A 16,554-nucleotide genomic window follows, 5' to 3' on the forward strand; every position below is an offset into this window, starting at 1 on the left:
AAATTAAAAATTAGCCAAGTATGTTGGCATGCATCCATGGTCCCAGCTACCCAAGTGGCTGAAGCAGGAGGATTGCTTGAGCCCAGGAGGTTGAGTCTGCAGTGAGCTGTGTTTGTACCACTGCACTCCAGCCTGGGCAATAGAGTAAGATCCTGTCTCAACAAATAAAAAATAAACTACTATCTAATTTAGTCCCCAACTAGTTCTTTTCATAGACTCTCAGCAAAGTCAAGGGTTAAAGAATTTGGAAATAAAAGGCAAAATTGCCCTTCTTCTTCTATAATACGAATGTTCCGAGATATATCCTCCTTTAGGTTCTAGTGTAGCCTAACTTTTTTCTCATATATGAATTGTTTTCTCTCTGAACTTTCCAGGCAGGTGCCCTGATTAAAACTACTTCACTTTCCAGCCCCCAAGAAGGTCAAAGCAATTTTCATTCCTAGAAAAGTGAATTAAAATGTCTTTGGCACCCTTTTCATACATAGCACTCACATAGCTCATATTCCGGATTGGCACGGCAAATTAGCTTCGTCCTCATAGGTTAGCAGGTTGTTAGGAAGGTTTTCTGGGAACCTATTCAAGAGAGTTCCCTTTAGATCAGAATTGTTCCCTTTATTTCACCTCACTCTTAGGTACAGGTGAAGGTTGTCCTAGGAGTAAATGTTAGTCTTCCCTCTTAAGAATCATTGTTTAAGTACTTTTCCCAAATATGAATGGATTACTTTAGTTGGTTCAAAATTACAGTCTATTTCTTTATCTAGACCCCCTGTACTATAGCTAGTCTACGGAATATTTATTATGTTCATATTACAGGTTTCTTATCCTGTGGAATATATATTGGTCACCTTCAAAGAACACATCATTTTGTTGGGGAGATAAGACTAGTAGTGTGAGGTCTCCTTAATAGGGATGCCCTCCGTTGGGTTGCCAGGTAAGCATAGAAACTGAGCCATCTTTAAAGGTGAATCATCAGCTCTTTTTTGCTACTCGGTTTCACATGCCAAGGGAATAGACAATTCAGGACTCATGGGCAACCTAACCCTTGAGATCCCATGGCTTTCCTAAAGTTCCCTTCGTTTGCTAATACACCACATTATCCTCAGTGCTACCTCTGAAATCACACTATGAAATAGCTCCTACTATGTAATTCTGTAACATTTTTTTCCTGAATGTTTAGGTATATTTTGGCATGCAGGGATTAAGAAAATAGCTATCTGAGCATATATTTTATTGTTCACCAGTGAACCCTACTTTGACCCTGTGGGTTAATGAATGAAAAGTATCTGCTATTAGGGTGTGGTTTCATCTTATCAATTATATATTTTTGTTTTGAAATTGGTCACCTTTGTCTTCAACATTCTTTTCTCTTGGACAGACTGTTAATCCCTTCAGTCAAGGCAAGTACATGAGTTAAGGGGTTAACAGTCTGTCCGAGAGAAAAGAATTACATTCATGGCAAATGTCCCCAATCAGTCACAACATACCACATACATATTATTCTTGATGAGCTTAAAGTAGCCACACAGCACTCAGGGCAGCCTCCACTAACTGAATGGAAATAAGCCTATTTGCCATATCTCCCTGAAACTTTCTGTTAACAAAGCCACAAAACTCTGAAACAAAGAAAAATTAGATAATATCAAGAGCCCATCTTCTAACACATCGCCTAGCTCATTACTTTCAATACATATTTTCCAAACTAAAAATTAAAATCTCAACTCTTTAAGAGAAATTTTTTACTTTTGTAATATAAGAGATTATCTTGGCAATATAGTTTTGATGCCAATATATTGAAACTTATATTACATTTCAGTGGTTTTGCAGTGTTTTCCCAAGTATGGTAGCTTTACCACCGGAGGTACACAGTGATTTCTGGGTGTTAAACAGATGAACATTTTTTATTTTAATAGCTATACAATGTAACCAGCAAATAAAACCATGTTTTCATGGATATTATTGCTTGGAATTAGTTAAGTTTTAAAACCTGGTTTAAAGAAAAATATCAAATACTAGTATGAGAGATACCCAGTAGACAGAAATGATAGTAGAAGGCAAAAGACAAGTTTAAGAAATGCTGGTTTGTGTCAGCAGTGGACAGAAGATTGGGAACTCGGGGCTGCCATGAAAATGATAGGTGTTTGATCACCACACTATAGGAGTTCTTTGAAAGTAGATCTGGATAGTCTGAAATAGTCAAGGGAGGTATCCTCAGGGATGTCGTAACTGTTGACCTCAAGACCAATGCATTAATTAGAAAAATATTTTAAGGGTGCTCAGCACTGCTGTGTATCACAGGATCCCTCCATAGGACATACATACTTGATCTGCTAGCGTTTTTGTCATACATTAGAATGAATGGGTGTGTGTTGGAATGTCTTGACACAGAGTTAACCTGAACACATACAACTGGAATTCCCCTGTTACAGTAATATAATAGCAATTGCAGACAGTTTGGATTCTTTCTCACAGAGATTACTTTTGTTTGAGTAGAAATTCTACGTAATTCTGGCCAGTGCAGTGGATCACTTGAGGTCAGGAATTCAAGACCAGCCTGGCCAACGTGGTAAAACCCCATTTCTGCTTAAAATACAAAAATTAGCCGGGCGTGGTGGTGGACACCTGTAATCCCAGCTACTCGGGAGGCTGAGGCAGGAGAATCGCTTGAACCCGGGAGGCAGAGGTTGCGGTGATCCAAGATCACACCATTGCACTCCAGCCTGGGTGACAAGAAAGAAATTCCGTCTCAAAAAAAGAAAAGAAGAAAAAAGAAATTCTGCATAAATCAGGCCAGGCGCAGTAGCGCATGCCTGTAATCCCAGCACTTTGGGAGGCTGAGGCAGGTGGATCACTTGAGGTCAGGAGTTCAAGACCAGCCTGGCCAACATGGTGAAACCCCATCTCTACTAAAAATACAAAAAATTAGCCAGGCAGTGTCTGTAGTCCCAGCTACTCAGGAAGCTGAGGCAGGAGAATCAGTTGAACCCAGGAGGCAGAGGTTGCAGTTAGCTGAAATCACACTACTGCACTCCAGGCTGGGCAACAGAGTAAGCCTCCGTCTCAAAAAAAAAAAAAAAAAAAAAAAAAGTCTACATAAATCTGATTTTTAAAAATAATAGTTCTCTTTGGAATTAAATCAGATACCAGTTTAGAAATGTCTTTCCCACTGTCTTTTCTACTGTCTCTCCTGACCCCTAGTCCAGCTTCACGGTAGTGTCTCTGTAACCTGATAAACCATAAACAGGGGTTCTCTGCAGCCATTAAAAGCAAAAGATGTAGTGGGTGTAGTTTAGTTGATAACTTAAATAGGTATTTTTAAAAGCTACAAGTCTCATACAGCATGGAAGTAATTTGTTGTGAGAATTGTAAGGAGCTAAATACTATTAAAGATTGCTGTATAAAGTTTGGGTTTGTTTGCATTTTTGTCTTCTATTGGAATTCTTTCGCCCAACACCCTTACTTCTCTCCATATACCTGCCTCTCTTCTCCACAAAAGATATAATTTTGCTTTCTAGTGCTATGAGGACCTCAGGGAAAGGAATTCTATAAATGCAGAATATTTTTTCCCCTTATTTCAGATCTTTTGCATAATACAGAATAGCAGTGTTTTAATTTTAATAACCATACTTTTGGGAAGTTTGCTATAGAATTTAAAAAAAACTATTTTAATGTAAGGAATGTCAGGCTTTTTTAGAACTAAAGTTCAAGGACTGGGTTTTCATTTTGTTTTCTGAAAGTAATTTTTTTTAAGTGTAGAAAAATTAGTTTTCTGCTTTCTGTTTAGTTTATCTTCTACCTCATGCCCTCTGTAATCACCATTATCATCTAACACCTAGCCCAGTGCCAGGAGGCATATAATAAATATTTGTTTAATGAGTGAGGAGGAAGTATTATTTTTTCACATATTATGGTATCATTAATGTATTTATTTGACCCAAAACAATTTTTAGATTTAAACATTAAGGAAACTAATATTATTAGTATGGTTTATAACTTAAATGATAAAGCCTTTTTCCTGTTCATTTATGTATCTTAAGGTAAGGGTAAGTATAGTAATGATAAATTAAATATATCAGGTATTTGTACATTCCTTGTCAATTGAAAATAAGGTTGTTATATATTTGCACTGAAATTAACATATGTTGCTTTCACTTCATGTACTATATTTTAGAAGCATTTAATTTGAGATAGATTTAATACATAATTACCCTATTAAACATACTTTTATTTTGTTACATACACTCTGTAATCTTACTGATAAGTTGGGTCATTGTTGATTTTTACCTTAACCAGCAAATTCTTATACTCATGTAGAAGTCAGTTGTAGTGATCAATATGTAATAGGGAAAAAGCTTGAAAATGAGTCTATAAAAAATTGATTTTGTTTCTCTTTAGATATGCTCTACCCAAAGTGTCTTGTTTTGACCAGGAAAAGAAAAAGTACTGTTACCATTTCTTATTTTAACTATGTTGTGTTGTTCTCTCATGTAATGATAATGCTTTTTGAAAGAGGAATAAATGTAGAAAGACGACCCAGGAGTACATACAAAAAGTTTCTCAGACTCTGATGCAGTCTGCTTAGTACTCCTCCTCTGCTAAATTAACTGACCAACCTGGGCCTGAGGACAGTATTTTCCTCTGAGCAAAGTTAGAGAGTTTACAGGATACTAATCTTACTTCTTTGTCTTGTTCCAACCAGCAGAGATAGCTAGTCTGAATTCGCTCACACAGTGTGATTCTCTTTGCAGTAATGGGTATTCTTGCTAGTAAGATACATAATCAAAATAGTTAAAGATTTATTTTGAAATATTTGTTTTTCTTCCTTGTTATTTACTTTTAAAGAACATCTTATATTTAGTAATTCCTTTTTGTTTAATTCTTTTCCCATCCACCTCTGCTTTAAGTGGTGGTTTTCAAATTAAACCATTTAAAAGCTAGAATCTGCTAGAAAATATTCTCCATATGCAAATGTTAGGTGGAAATTAGGATGTATTAGAATTGTCATGTGAATAACTGTTCACTATCTAATCAAGTAGGTGCCAGTGTTCCTAGCAATTAGCAAGTGCCTTGAAGAAACTAATGAGAAAAAATTATTTTTCTTATATATGACAGATCCATTTTCCCTATAAATGTTACACATTAACATACTTGTTTATACAATCAGGAAGTGAAGAAGTACAGTTTTTTAAAAACCGTAATTGGTGAAATTTCTATTCATATTACATAATCTATGACAACCAGTTCATAAGTTGAATTTCCACTTAGCAAGATGTCGAAGTGAGTTTAGGCCAGGCGTCGTGGCTCACACCTGTAATCCCAGCACTTTGGGAGGCAGGGCAGATCGCCTGAGGTCAGGGGTTCAAGACCAACCTGGCCAACATGGTGAAACCCAGTCTTTACTAAAAATACAAAAATTAGCTTGGCATGTTGACGGGCATCTATAATCCTAGCTACTCAGGAGGCTGACGCAGGAGAATCGCTTGAACCCAGGAGGCAGAGGTTGCAGTGAGCCAAGTTTAGTTGAACTAGCTAAGAGGCAAACGGCAATAAAATGTATTCAGTGACCCTCTTAATATATTCTGAAGTGAAATACATCTCTGTACATTTGTCAGTAATAGTGAAGCAGCTTTTTGCTAAATAGATCACTAGGTTTTTGAAAGCAGAAGATTATGCCATTTGTTTTGATTGGATGAACCAAATGTTTCACTAAACCACATAATGTGAAAAAAAAAACGCAAGTCTTTTTCTATAGTTTAAATGTAGACATCTTGAAAATGAATAAGTAAATAATCTAATAAATTATAAAGACCTTTTAAATGGTTTTCATTGTTTTGTGAGAAACTGATTTGTAACTTTGAATGTAAGTTATAAAATAGTGTTGCTTAAATATGACCACTTTACATGAATGTTTTTATGTGATCTGCAGAAATTCAAGGTTATTTCAATATTCTTTAGAGTGAAAGAAATGTAATCATTCCATCATTAACAGTGTTTTCACAGGGTACTACTGTGTAAATGCAGAAGGGGTGAGCCCTTTGGTATGAGAGAAGTAATTGAAATTCTTGTAATGAGACTAAGAAGACAACTTCTTCACCTAACTCAGTTATTCACAGCTAACTTAGTGGTTTGAGGTCACATGTTTTACTAAACACCTATCTAGCCATAGGATAGCTATTTTTAAAAAATATAGTAAGCCAAGACCTAAAGATAAGAAGTCACTTCTTTTGACCAGAGAATTGGACAAAAGTTAAAGTAGAGATAATTACCTCTAGAGCTTCCTGGTCACCATCACAACTGATTGAGGCTAAAAGTAAATTAGAAGGACCAGAGAAACTGAGAAAGAAAGGAGGGAAAGAGAGAAAATAGAAACAGGTGACTGTGCTGGACAGTTGGAGTACTATATTATGTACCACATTGGAAGTCAGTGTCATGGGATCCCGTCCCCTTTTATTGTATTTTTTTCTTTTTAATGTCTTAATCTAATTGAACAAATACACAAGTATGTGCAATTGTATTGTTGTAATGGTTAAAATAAAATACATGGTTTTATTCATTTATTGTCAAATACCAAAATCTTACTTAGAACATTAATATGCTGCACAAACATTGCTATGTCTCACTTTATGGGTGGCCTTTAAAAAAAGCAATAAGACCATTCACAAGTAAGTTGTTTCACTACACTAATTGTTAAGAAATATTTTTCTTTTATGGAATTCCTACAAATTAAAACATTTGCTCACTAAGCATTTCTGGTGAAATACCTTTATATGATCATATATAGTCATTATATTCCAGCATGTCTTTTTACCTTGTATTTATTTGTGTCATTTTGTCCTCTCCCCAATTACTAGAATTTAAAAACGTTGAAAGCAAGAATTGTGGCCGGGTGCGGTGGTTCACGCCTGTAATCCCAGCACTTTGGGAGGCCGAGGCGGGCGAATCACAAGGTCAGGAGATGGAGACTATCCTGGCTAACATGGTGAAACCCCGCTTCTACTAAAAATACAAAAGATTAGCCAGGCGTGGTGGTGGACGCCTGTAGTCCCAGCTACTGGAGAGGCTGAGGCAGGAGAATGGTGTGAGCCTGGAAGGCGGAGCTTGCAGTGAGCCGAGACCGCACCACTGCACGCCCGCCTGGGCGACAGTGAGACTCCATTAAAAAAAAAAAGCAAGAATTGTTAGGTTTCCACAGTGCCTAGCCCACAGAGTTAGTGCTTAGTAATTAAGTGTGTCAATTTAATTAGATTTTATTACTGTCTTCTAGACATCAACTAGTCAGGCAGTCTTCCGTCTCCAGTCTGGCATCTGCCATCTCTTCCGAGAAACTTTAATTAACAAAGGTTTTGTGGAAATCCAAACTCCTAAAATTATTTCAGGTAAGCTTCAAAATATTTCTCTTAATTTTTAAAAATACATTTGCTATCCCCAGAGTTGCTTTATATTAATAAAATTTTTAAATTGAGAATCTGAGTGTCCATTAAGGTTTATTGCCATGAGACTACTATTTTGAAGACCATCTTACATAGCAACAATCATATATCACCAACATTAATAAGTACATTATTCTTTTTTTTTTTTTTTTTTTTTTTTTTTTTTTTTTTTTTTTTTTTTTTGAGACGGAGTCTCCCTCGTGTCACCCAGGCTGGAGGGCAGTGGCCAGATCTCAACTCACTGCAAGCTCCGCCTCCCGGGTTCACGCCATTCTCCTGCCTCAGCCTCCCGAGTAGCTGGGACTACAGTAGGCGCCGCCACCTCGCCCGGCTAGTTTTTTGTATTTTAGTAGAGACGGGGTTTCACCATGTTAGCCAGGATGGTCTCCATCTCCTGACCTCGTGATCCGCCCGTCTCGACCTCCCAAAGTGCTGGAATACATTTACAGGCTTGAGCCACCGCGCCCAGCCAATAAGTACATTTTCTTATTCCAAGAGTCATTTTGTGATAATGATTGTAAAGTGAGGCAGTAACACACAAAGCAAGATTCTTGTTACAGAAGTTACACCAGGAACTACTTCATTATATAGATTTCTTTTGAAATTAGTATTGCAGTTTTGTTTTGTATAAACTGCGTTGTAAAATCAGTAAATACTAATGATGGGAAATTTTCCTTCTTTTTTTTTCTTTTTTGAGACGGAGTTTCGCTCTTGTTGCCCAGGCTGGAGTGCAGTGTTGTGAATTCGGCTCACCGCAACCTCCCAGGTTCAAGCGACTCTCATGCCTCAGCCTCCCGAGTAGCTGGGATTATAGCCATGCGCCACCACGCCCTGCTAATTTTGTATTTTTAGTAGAGACAGGGTTTCTCGTTGTTGGTCAGGCTGGTCTCGAACTCCCAACCTGAGGTCATTCGTCTCGGCCTCCCAGAGTGCTGGTATTACAGATGTGAGCCACTGCACTTGGCTAATTCTTATTCTTGTATGAGAATCTTGTCTTAATCATTTTACCCTTTTTAGATTTGTTTAACACAAGAAAGTGTGTCACAAATGGCATTTTGTTACAAATTCAAAATTGAACATTGTATTCTTAATAATTAGAAAAATGATTATTACAGCTGCTGGGGAAATTTTTTTAAAAGGGAAAATGATGAAGAATATCTTTTTTCATTTAAAAAAAAAATTTTACAGCTCCAAAGGGGCTTTAATAGTTTTGAAATTGATGCAGAAAGGGAGCATATATATCCACAGAAGTGAAGTAAAAGCATAGCCAAAGAAGTAAATCTGGTTTAAATATAAACTATTTAGAATCACATAGAAGAAGACATACATAGACTATGATTTAGCCACAATTCTTCATTTTCCAATTTTTCTTAAAGTGAACTACCTGAGTATAAACTTTTTAACTAGAAGTTTGCATTGATAAGCTTACAATTGATTATAATAATGTAAATATAAATGTTTACATTTCAGCTGCCAGTGAAGGAGGAGCCAATGTTTTTACTGTGTCATATTTTAAAAATAATGCATACCTGGCTCAGTCCCCACAGCTATATAAGCAAATGTGCATTTGTGCTGATTTTGAGAAGGTTTTCTGTATTGGACCAGGTAAGATTTTGGCGGTTATGTTTTATCCAAGTTCATTAATTGTGCAGTAGTTACAATGTTAGGAATACATTTTACTTATATAATGTACAGACACTTTGAAAGCTTAAATTATTTTATCTGCTGACTACACAAATGTTAGACTTTGAGGTAGAGATGATAATATATTTGGGTAGACATTTTCCAAAAAAAAAATAATAATAATATGGTCAACAGTACTTTAAACAGTTGAGCATCGTTCCATGTGAATGCAACTGTAAGCATTATATATTCTTACAGAAGAATGCTGAAGAAAATTTTTATCTTGAGAATATATCATTGTAAAAATGCATTTTTTTGAAAATATACACCATCTGAAATATACCTAAGTATATATATTTAATATACCTACATGCAGTTAGAACAGAATTAGCTCCCATTTGGACTCTTTTCGGCTCCCCATCAGCAGTAAAGAGCAGGTAGTTGCAGTGGCCAAAGTAATATATGTTTTTGTCCTTTATAACTTCTTACTCTTATAAGTTTACAGTGTACCTCTGTCTAATTTGCTATCAATTTTATTCCAGAGCTGTTCTGTTTCACTATTTTGTTTGTATTGTCCTTACTATTGGTAATGTGCTGATGTCCATTAGAAACTACTAACAAATATCATATATTTAATAAATTATATTAATATGTTTTTAAGAAATGTTTGCTAAAAGTCAAGCACAGGCACATAATCATGTGGCAGTTTCTTTTTTGGAGCTAATTATAAGTGAAAAGCCAGTTTTACCTTATTCTTTAAAACTTACCAAGTTTTTTTATATATCTTTTTTGATAGCTTAATAAAAATTAAATACCTGCTAATAGAGAAACTAGCAAGATCATTAAGGGTCTTAATTTTCTGAATTTATTAACTAGTTATTTGTTGGAACACCTGCTGCTTATATAACCTTGTGCTAGGTAGGTACCATGTACATAAAAGAAGAACCAGCCAGCACTTCTCAAATGTTAATATGCACACAGATTACCTGGAGATCTTGTTAAAATACAGATTCTGATCAGTAGATATGGGAAGAGGCCTGAGATTCTGCAGTTCTCACAAGTTCCTGGGTATTGTTGATGCTGCTCATTTGCTGACCATGCTTTGAGTGATAAGGGAATCAACATTGTAGCCTGCTCCCAAGACTGAGTAAGACATGCATATGTATCACAGTCATAGGAAATAATCAAATAATTTTCACAACGAATAATCGGATTGTCCTATACAATCAGCAAATGGGTGTTAATTATGTAGTATAAATAGTAAGTATAAAAAGAGAGAAAATAGAGTGTGCTAGAGTCACCATAAAAGAAAATTCAAACTGAGATGTGCTTTAAGGACAGAGTAGGATATGTAGACAACAGAGATGGCGTTCTAGAAGGAAGCAGAGTAAGTAAAGAGCAAGAACTACACAAGAAAACAAAATAAGACAAGTTAGTATTAAGAAGTGAGAAATATAGGTTAGGATTAACTTATGAAAGCATAAAGGTTTTAGGGTTTTTTTGTTATTTTATGTCTTACTACAGTAGTCATTTGGGAACCAGTGTAAGTTTCTGAGCAAGAATGTGTTATAGGAATATTAGTGATGTGAAGGATGAGTCGAGCTAGAGTCAGGAAGACCGGGCAGGAGGAAAAGGCACTGAGGATATTAAGTCTAGACTGGATATTAGCTGGACTGAGCTAGTGGCTCGTAATATCCTCAGTGCCTTTTCCTCCTGTCCAGTCTTCCTGACTGTAGCTCGACTCATCTTTCACATCCCTAATATTCCTGTAAATGACTACTGTAGTTAAATGGAATATGTATGTTACTTTATTTGTAGAGTTTCACTTAGTTTGAGTCAGGTTTTAATAAAATTGAGAAGAACTCACTGTCTTGGTCATAATCGAATATATTTTTAAATATTGAGAAGACACCTCAGGATCTTGCATTCCCCCAGGGTTCTCATGAACCTCTCTTATTAATTTACATTTGGTACGGCTTTTATTGTATGACCATAGGAGTTTGTAATGAACTTGCTGTCCAAGAGAATGTGCAAACAGGTGGTTTATCAGAGGTCCTTCCAGGCCTGTAATATGAAAATAATGCCACTGAAATCCTACTAAGTACAGTTTTGTATTTAAATCCCAATTTATCCAAAATTGAAAACAGTATTTGCTGTTTATTTCTTTTATTAAATTCACAGTATTCAGAGCAGAAGACTCTAATACCCATAGACATCTAACTGAGTTTGTTGGTTTGGACATTGAAATGGCTTTTAATTACCATTACCACGAAGTTATGGAAGAAATTGCTGACACCATGGTACAAATATTCAAAGGACTTCAAGAAAGGTAAAAAGTATTTTATACACCTAGATGGACTTAATTTCAAATCAGTTTGGGCTCTTTAAAAAAAAAAATTCTTCAATTTAAACATGCAAACTAAGTTTCTATGAACATATATATTGGTTAGATGATCCATTTAATTGGTTGGAAAAATCCATACTCAGAATACTGCTTCTGGATTCAAATCATTTGGGGCCTCAACTAATTAACCTCTATTTTGCTGGTAAATTTACCACATTGTGAACAGTCCAACTGTATTTTGTTGTTGTCCTTGTTTCCTTTATACTGACATCCCGAATATCTCAAGAAATACAGCATATGTTACTTTTAATAGTTTATTATTTGGGAAATAGTTTGAGGGTAATGCTTAAGAGGTTGGATTCAGCAACATCCAGATAGCCTGAGTTCAAATCCCAGCTCTGCTGCTTCTCTGTGTGGGCCTTGTGCAGATTATTTCACTCTGTGCCTCAGTTTCCTCAGCCATTAAGTAGAAATAGCATTATTACCCACCTCAGAGGTAAAAAGTTCCTTCAGTCAACTGAATCTGTCGACATGTAAATTAAGTCTGGTCAAATATGGTTAATTCTTAAATCAATTTATATTTACATTGAGTGCTCAGTAAAGATTAGAAACTAGTAGACTGAAGGGATGTTTAAACCTATTTGGATCTGATGAATTAACATTTACAGAAATATTAGATGTGTTCTAGATGTTCAGAAAATTGAATTATGTAGAATGTCCATTTAGCTACACCCTCAAAACTGGCAAAGAGCTCTTCCCTTTAAAGGTCATTGAAAGTTGTTTACTTATGATGATGTTTAACATGGGGAAAATAGGAAAAGAAAATAGGAGTCAAGTTGATTAAGAAAGTCTCTATTTTTCCCTCTTTCTGTATTCGTGACTATATTTCAAGTATTAGGTAAGCTATAATAGTCTAAGCTGGCATTTTAATAACTGACAAAGGATCATATTAAAAATTTTTATTTGAAGGCCAGCGATTTATTCCTTATTGATGTATTTGATATGTTTCATTGGTATTTTAAAAGAGTTCAAAAATATGAATTTTATTTACTACATTGCAAGGCTAATGAGTAAGTTTAAGAATGTAGAAATTGGCCAGGCACGGTGGCTCATGCCTGTAATCCCAGCACTTTGGGAGGCTGAGTTGGGCGGATCACTTGAGGTCAGAAGTTCAAGACCGACCTGGCCAACTTAGCGAAACCCCATCTCTACTAAAAACACAAAGATTAGCGGTGCATGGTGGCATGCACCTGTAATCCCAGCTTTGGAAGACTGAGGTAGGGGAATCGCTTGAACCCAGGAGGCGGAGGTGCAGTGAGCTGAGATCACACCACTGCACTCTAGCCTGAGCAACAGAGCAAGACTCCGTCTCAAAAAAAAAATAGAATGTAGAAATTAACTACTGATCTTATTTAAGAATACTGTAGCGTAAGTGCCAATATTTCCAGGCATTCTCTGCAGATCTGTGCCTTTGATGGCTAATTAATTGCAGACAGCCTTTTTCTTTTTATATCTTTGTTCTCTAAAACATTTTGATGCAGTTTATTTCAATCAATTTTCAATGGTTCATGGAACAACTGATAACATTTTCCTTATAAGACGAAATATACTTTAGAACTACACTGAAGGAACACACACAGCTTTTCTCATTTTCGGTTCACATTTATAATTCAAGGAAGTTTCAGAAACTCATTTTTTTAAAAATACTGATAGCTTCTCTATTAAATAATAGAGTTTGACATTTCCACTTTGATTTTTATAACAACAGACCAAGCATGAATTTGGGTCCTTGAGATTAATCAAATCTCCACTTACAAATTGGACTCAAACGCCATTATTGCTGAACTTTTTCAGTAGAGTTAAGGTGGCAATTTGAAAATAAAAGCCTTCTTTGTATGTTCTTCAAGTCATTTAGGAATTTTAAATTTTGGTGTCACCTGTTTATTGGATTATCTGGCCTGTGTCATCTTCCTCTCATGTTTATCATTAGTATTTGCCTCTCATAGAAAAATACATACACAAATGTATATGTATTATATTGTATGTATATGTATTGTGTATATATATCCAAATATGTATATGTGTATAAAATACATATATAAATGTATTTTGAAGTATTGATAGTCATATTTTTGTACTACCATTGGTAGACATGATGAATGGGAGTTGATATATAAAGGAAAGAAAAGCTATGTAAAGATGAATTGGGGGCCAGGCTCGGTGGCTCATGCCTGTAATCCCCGCACTTTTGGAGGCCGAGACGGGCAGATCAGGAGGTTAGGAGTTTGAGACCAGCCTGGCCAGCATAGTGAAACCCCGTCTCTACTAAAAATACAAAAAATTAGCCAGGCATGGTGGCACACGCTAGTTGTCCCAGCTACTCAGGAGGCTGAGGCAGGAGAATTGCTTGAATTGCCGAGATAGCTCCACTGCACTCCAGCCTGGGCAACAGAGTGAGACTCCGTCTAAAAAAATAATAAATAAATAAATAACTGTGGGGTCTTTCTAACCCTTCTTATATCAAGATTTTAATAAATCAGTGGCTAAGCTTTATTCCCATGAAAGTCTGTAAGACCAATCAAGAAATGATGGTGTTTTAATTTCGAGAATATAAATTCTAGGCCAGGCGTGGTGTACATCTGTAATCCTAACACTTTGGGAGGCCGAGGCCGGCAGATTGCTTGAGCCTGGGAGTTCGAGACCAGCGTGGACAACATGGTGAAACCCCGTCTCTACAAAAGTAACAAAAGTTAGCCGGTCATAGTGGTACATGCCTGTAGTCCCAGCTAATCAGGAGGCTTGAGGTGGGAAGATCGATTGAGCCCAGAAGGCCAAAGTTGTGGTGAGCCAAGATTGCACCTCTGCGCTCCTGAAATAAAAACCCTGTCTCAGAAATAAAAAAAATAAAAGTAGAATGTAAATTCTAGGTAAAGAATTCTATATATAAAATACAAACATACTTTTTTCTGTATATAGAATATAAACATACTTTTTTCAAGTCTGTTAATTACGAAAAACTTTCAAACACATACAAAAGGATATGCAATAGTCTAATGAGCCCCCATGAACTCACCAACCAGTTTCAGTCCTTGTCAACCTGTGGCCAATTTTGTTTACCCATTTCCCTCATTCACTATTATTTTGAAGCAAATCCGAACCTTTTTGTTTTTTGAGACGGAGTCTTGCTCTGTCAACCCAGGCTGGAGGGCAGTGGCAAGATCTTGGCTCACTGCAACCTCCACCTCTTAGGCTCAAATGCTTCTCCTGCCGCAGCCTCCTAACCACGCCCAGATAATTTTTGTAGTTTGAGTAGAGATGGGGTTTCACCATGTTGGCCAGGCTGGTCTTGAACGCCTGACCTCAGGTGATCCACCTCCCAAAGTGCTGGGATTACAGGTGTGAGCCACTGCACCTGGCCAAAAATAAACTTTTTAAATCTCAATAAAATATCATCTTCCATAGCAGAAATTCAGCTCAGTGCAGTAAACATTGTCTTGTACCTTCTATATATATATAGGGTAAGCATTGTACTATAGAGATTATCAAAATGGGAAATTGGCACTTCTCTGAACATACAGTGTAATATGGATGCGGGAAGATAAGACAAATACTCATTAATTTGGTCTTCCTCAGTGATAACAAGAATTGTTAAAGAATTAAAAGTCAGATTTTGTACTGCTTTATATAAAAAATGGGCATTTTATGTTTCTAACTATATTAACTGAGTTATAAAGAAAATTTTAATCCTTTGATGTTACTGTGGTTACAAAACATGAGATTGAAAATGGTGTTAAATATTTTAAGTATTTAAATTTCATTCTTTAATAATTTGATCATGCTTTTCCTGATGTATATACTGATTCAAAGATTGATTTTTGTATATTGCCACAGTGACCTCTTGTGGAGGAAACATTTATCTCACACATTTTCTTAACTAAATCATTCTGCAAATAGGTTTCAGACTGAAATTCAAACGGTGAATAAACAGTTCCCATGTGAGCCATTCAAATTTTTGGAGCCAACTCTAAGACTAGAATATTGTGAAGCATTGGCTATGCTTAGGGAAGCTGGAGTCGAAATGGGAGATGAAGACGATCTGAGGTTTGTCTTTGTGATTTTTTTTTTTTTTACTTTAAGTTCCAGGATCCATGTGCAGAACATGCAGGTTTGTTACATAGGGACACATGTGCCATGGTGGTTGGCTGCACCTATTGACCCGTCCTCCAAGTTGTCTGTGATTTTTAAAATCTTAGTAATTTGGTTTAAGGTAAAAGAGAATGAAAATATTAATAAATTTTTTTTCACCTGATACACTTATATTTTATTAACTTTGGTATACAGTATGATGCTGTTTTATATAATGTGTGATCTGAAATAAAAATGTTTACTATGGTTTGCTTAAGTTTTCATAATTTTGTTTATAAACACCATTTTCCATTATTTTCCCCTCATGTTTGTAACTCTTTAAAGAGTATAGGGAGTTTTGCCTGTGATTTTATCTTCTAATATCTTCTCTTTCCAAATTAGTGGTATTAGAGAAAGTAGACAGCAGTCTAAATCCATCCCCACACAGGATCAGGGTATAAACTGTTAACATCCAAAAGTTATAAAAGTCAATATTGTTTATATAGTATCATACATACTATATTATATGTAGTATTTGGTATAGAGTGGGTATTTGTTTTCTCTTCTCCCCTCTGGTCCCTTACGACAGACTTTTACCCACAACCCTCTCCTACAACCTGGAAAGAATAACTCTCCCAGTATCCCTGGTATTCAGAGTATAATCTAAATTCAGATCATGTAACTTATAATTTTGAAACAAATTATGTCGTTTAATAAAGATTGAGGCTGGGCATGTTGGCTCGCGCCTGTAATCACAGTACTTTGAGAGGCCGAGGTGGGAGGATCATTTGAGGCCAGGATTTCGGGACCAGCCTGGACAACACAGATCCTGTCTCTACAAAAAAATTTAAAATTTAGCTGAACGTGGTGGCACACACCTGTAGTCCCAGCTACTCTGGAGGCTGAGGCAATTGGGTCACTTGTGCCCAGGAGTATCAAGGCTGTAGTAACCCACGATCATGCCTGGGTGATAGAGTGAAACCGTGTCTGTAAAAAATAAACAAACAAAACATGTAAAGGTTGAAAATTTCTATC

General features: G+C 36.2%; 1 protein-coding gene across 1 annotated transcript in view; it reads left to right on the top strand.

Moving 5' to 3' along the window:
* Positions 1-16,554, top strand: part of DARS1 (aspartyl-tRNA synthetase 1) — a 93,033-nt gene that overhangs the window by 67,578 nt on the left and 8,901 nt on the right. Inside the window, exons 8-11 of the mRNA XM_017888486.1 lie at positions 7,262-7,373; positions 8,898-9,032; positions 11,232-11,379; positions 15,349-15,495. Of these exons, the coding sequence (XP_017743975.1) occupies positions 7,262-7,373; positions 8,898-9,032; positions 11,232-11,379; positions 15,349-15,495 (542 nt within the window). The remainder of the gene's footprint in view (positions 1-7,261; positions 7,374-8,897; positions 9,033-11,231; positions 11,380-15,348; positions 15,496-16,554) is intronic.

The sequence above is a fragment of the Rhinopithecus bieti genome, unplaced genomic scaffold, assembly GCF_001698545.2.
Source record: "Rhinopithecus bieti isolate Rb0 unplaced genomic scaffold, ASM169854v2 scaffold_15296, whole genome shotgun sequence".
NCBI classification, from domain to species: Eukaryota; Metazoa; Chordata; class Mammalia; order Primates; family Cercopithecidae; genus Rhinopithecus; species Rhinopithecus bieti.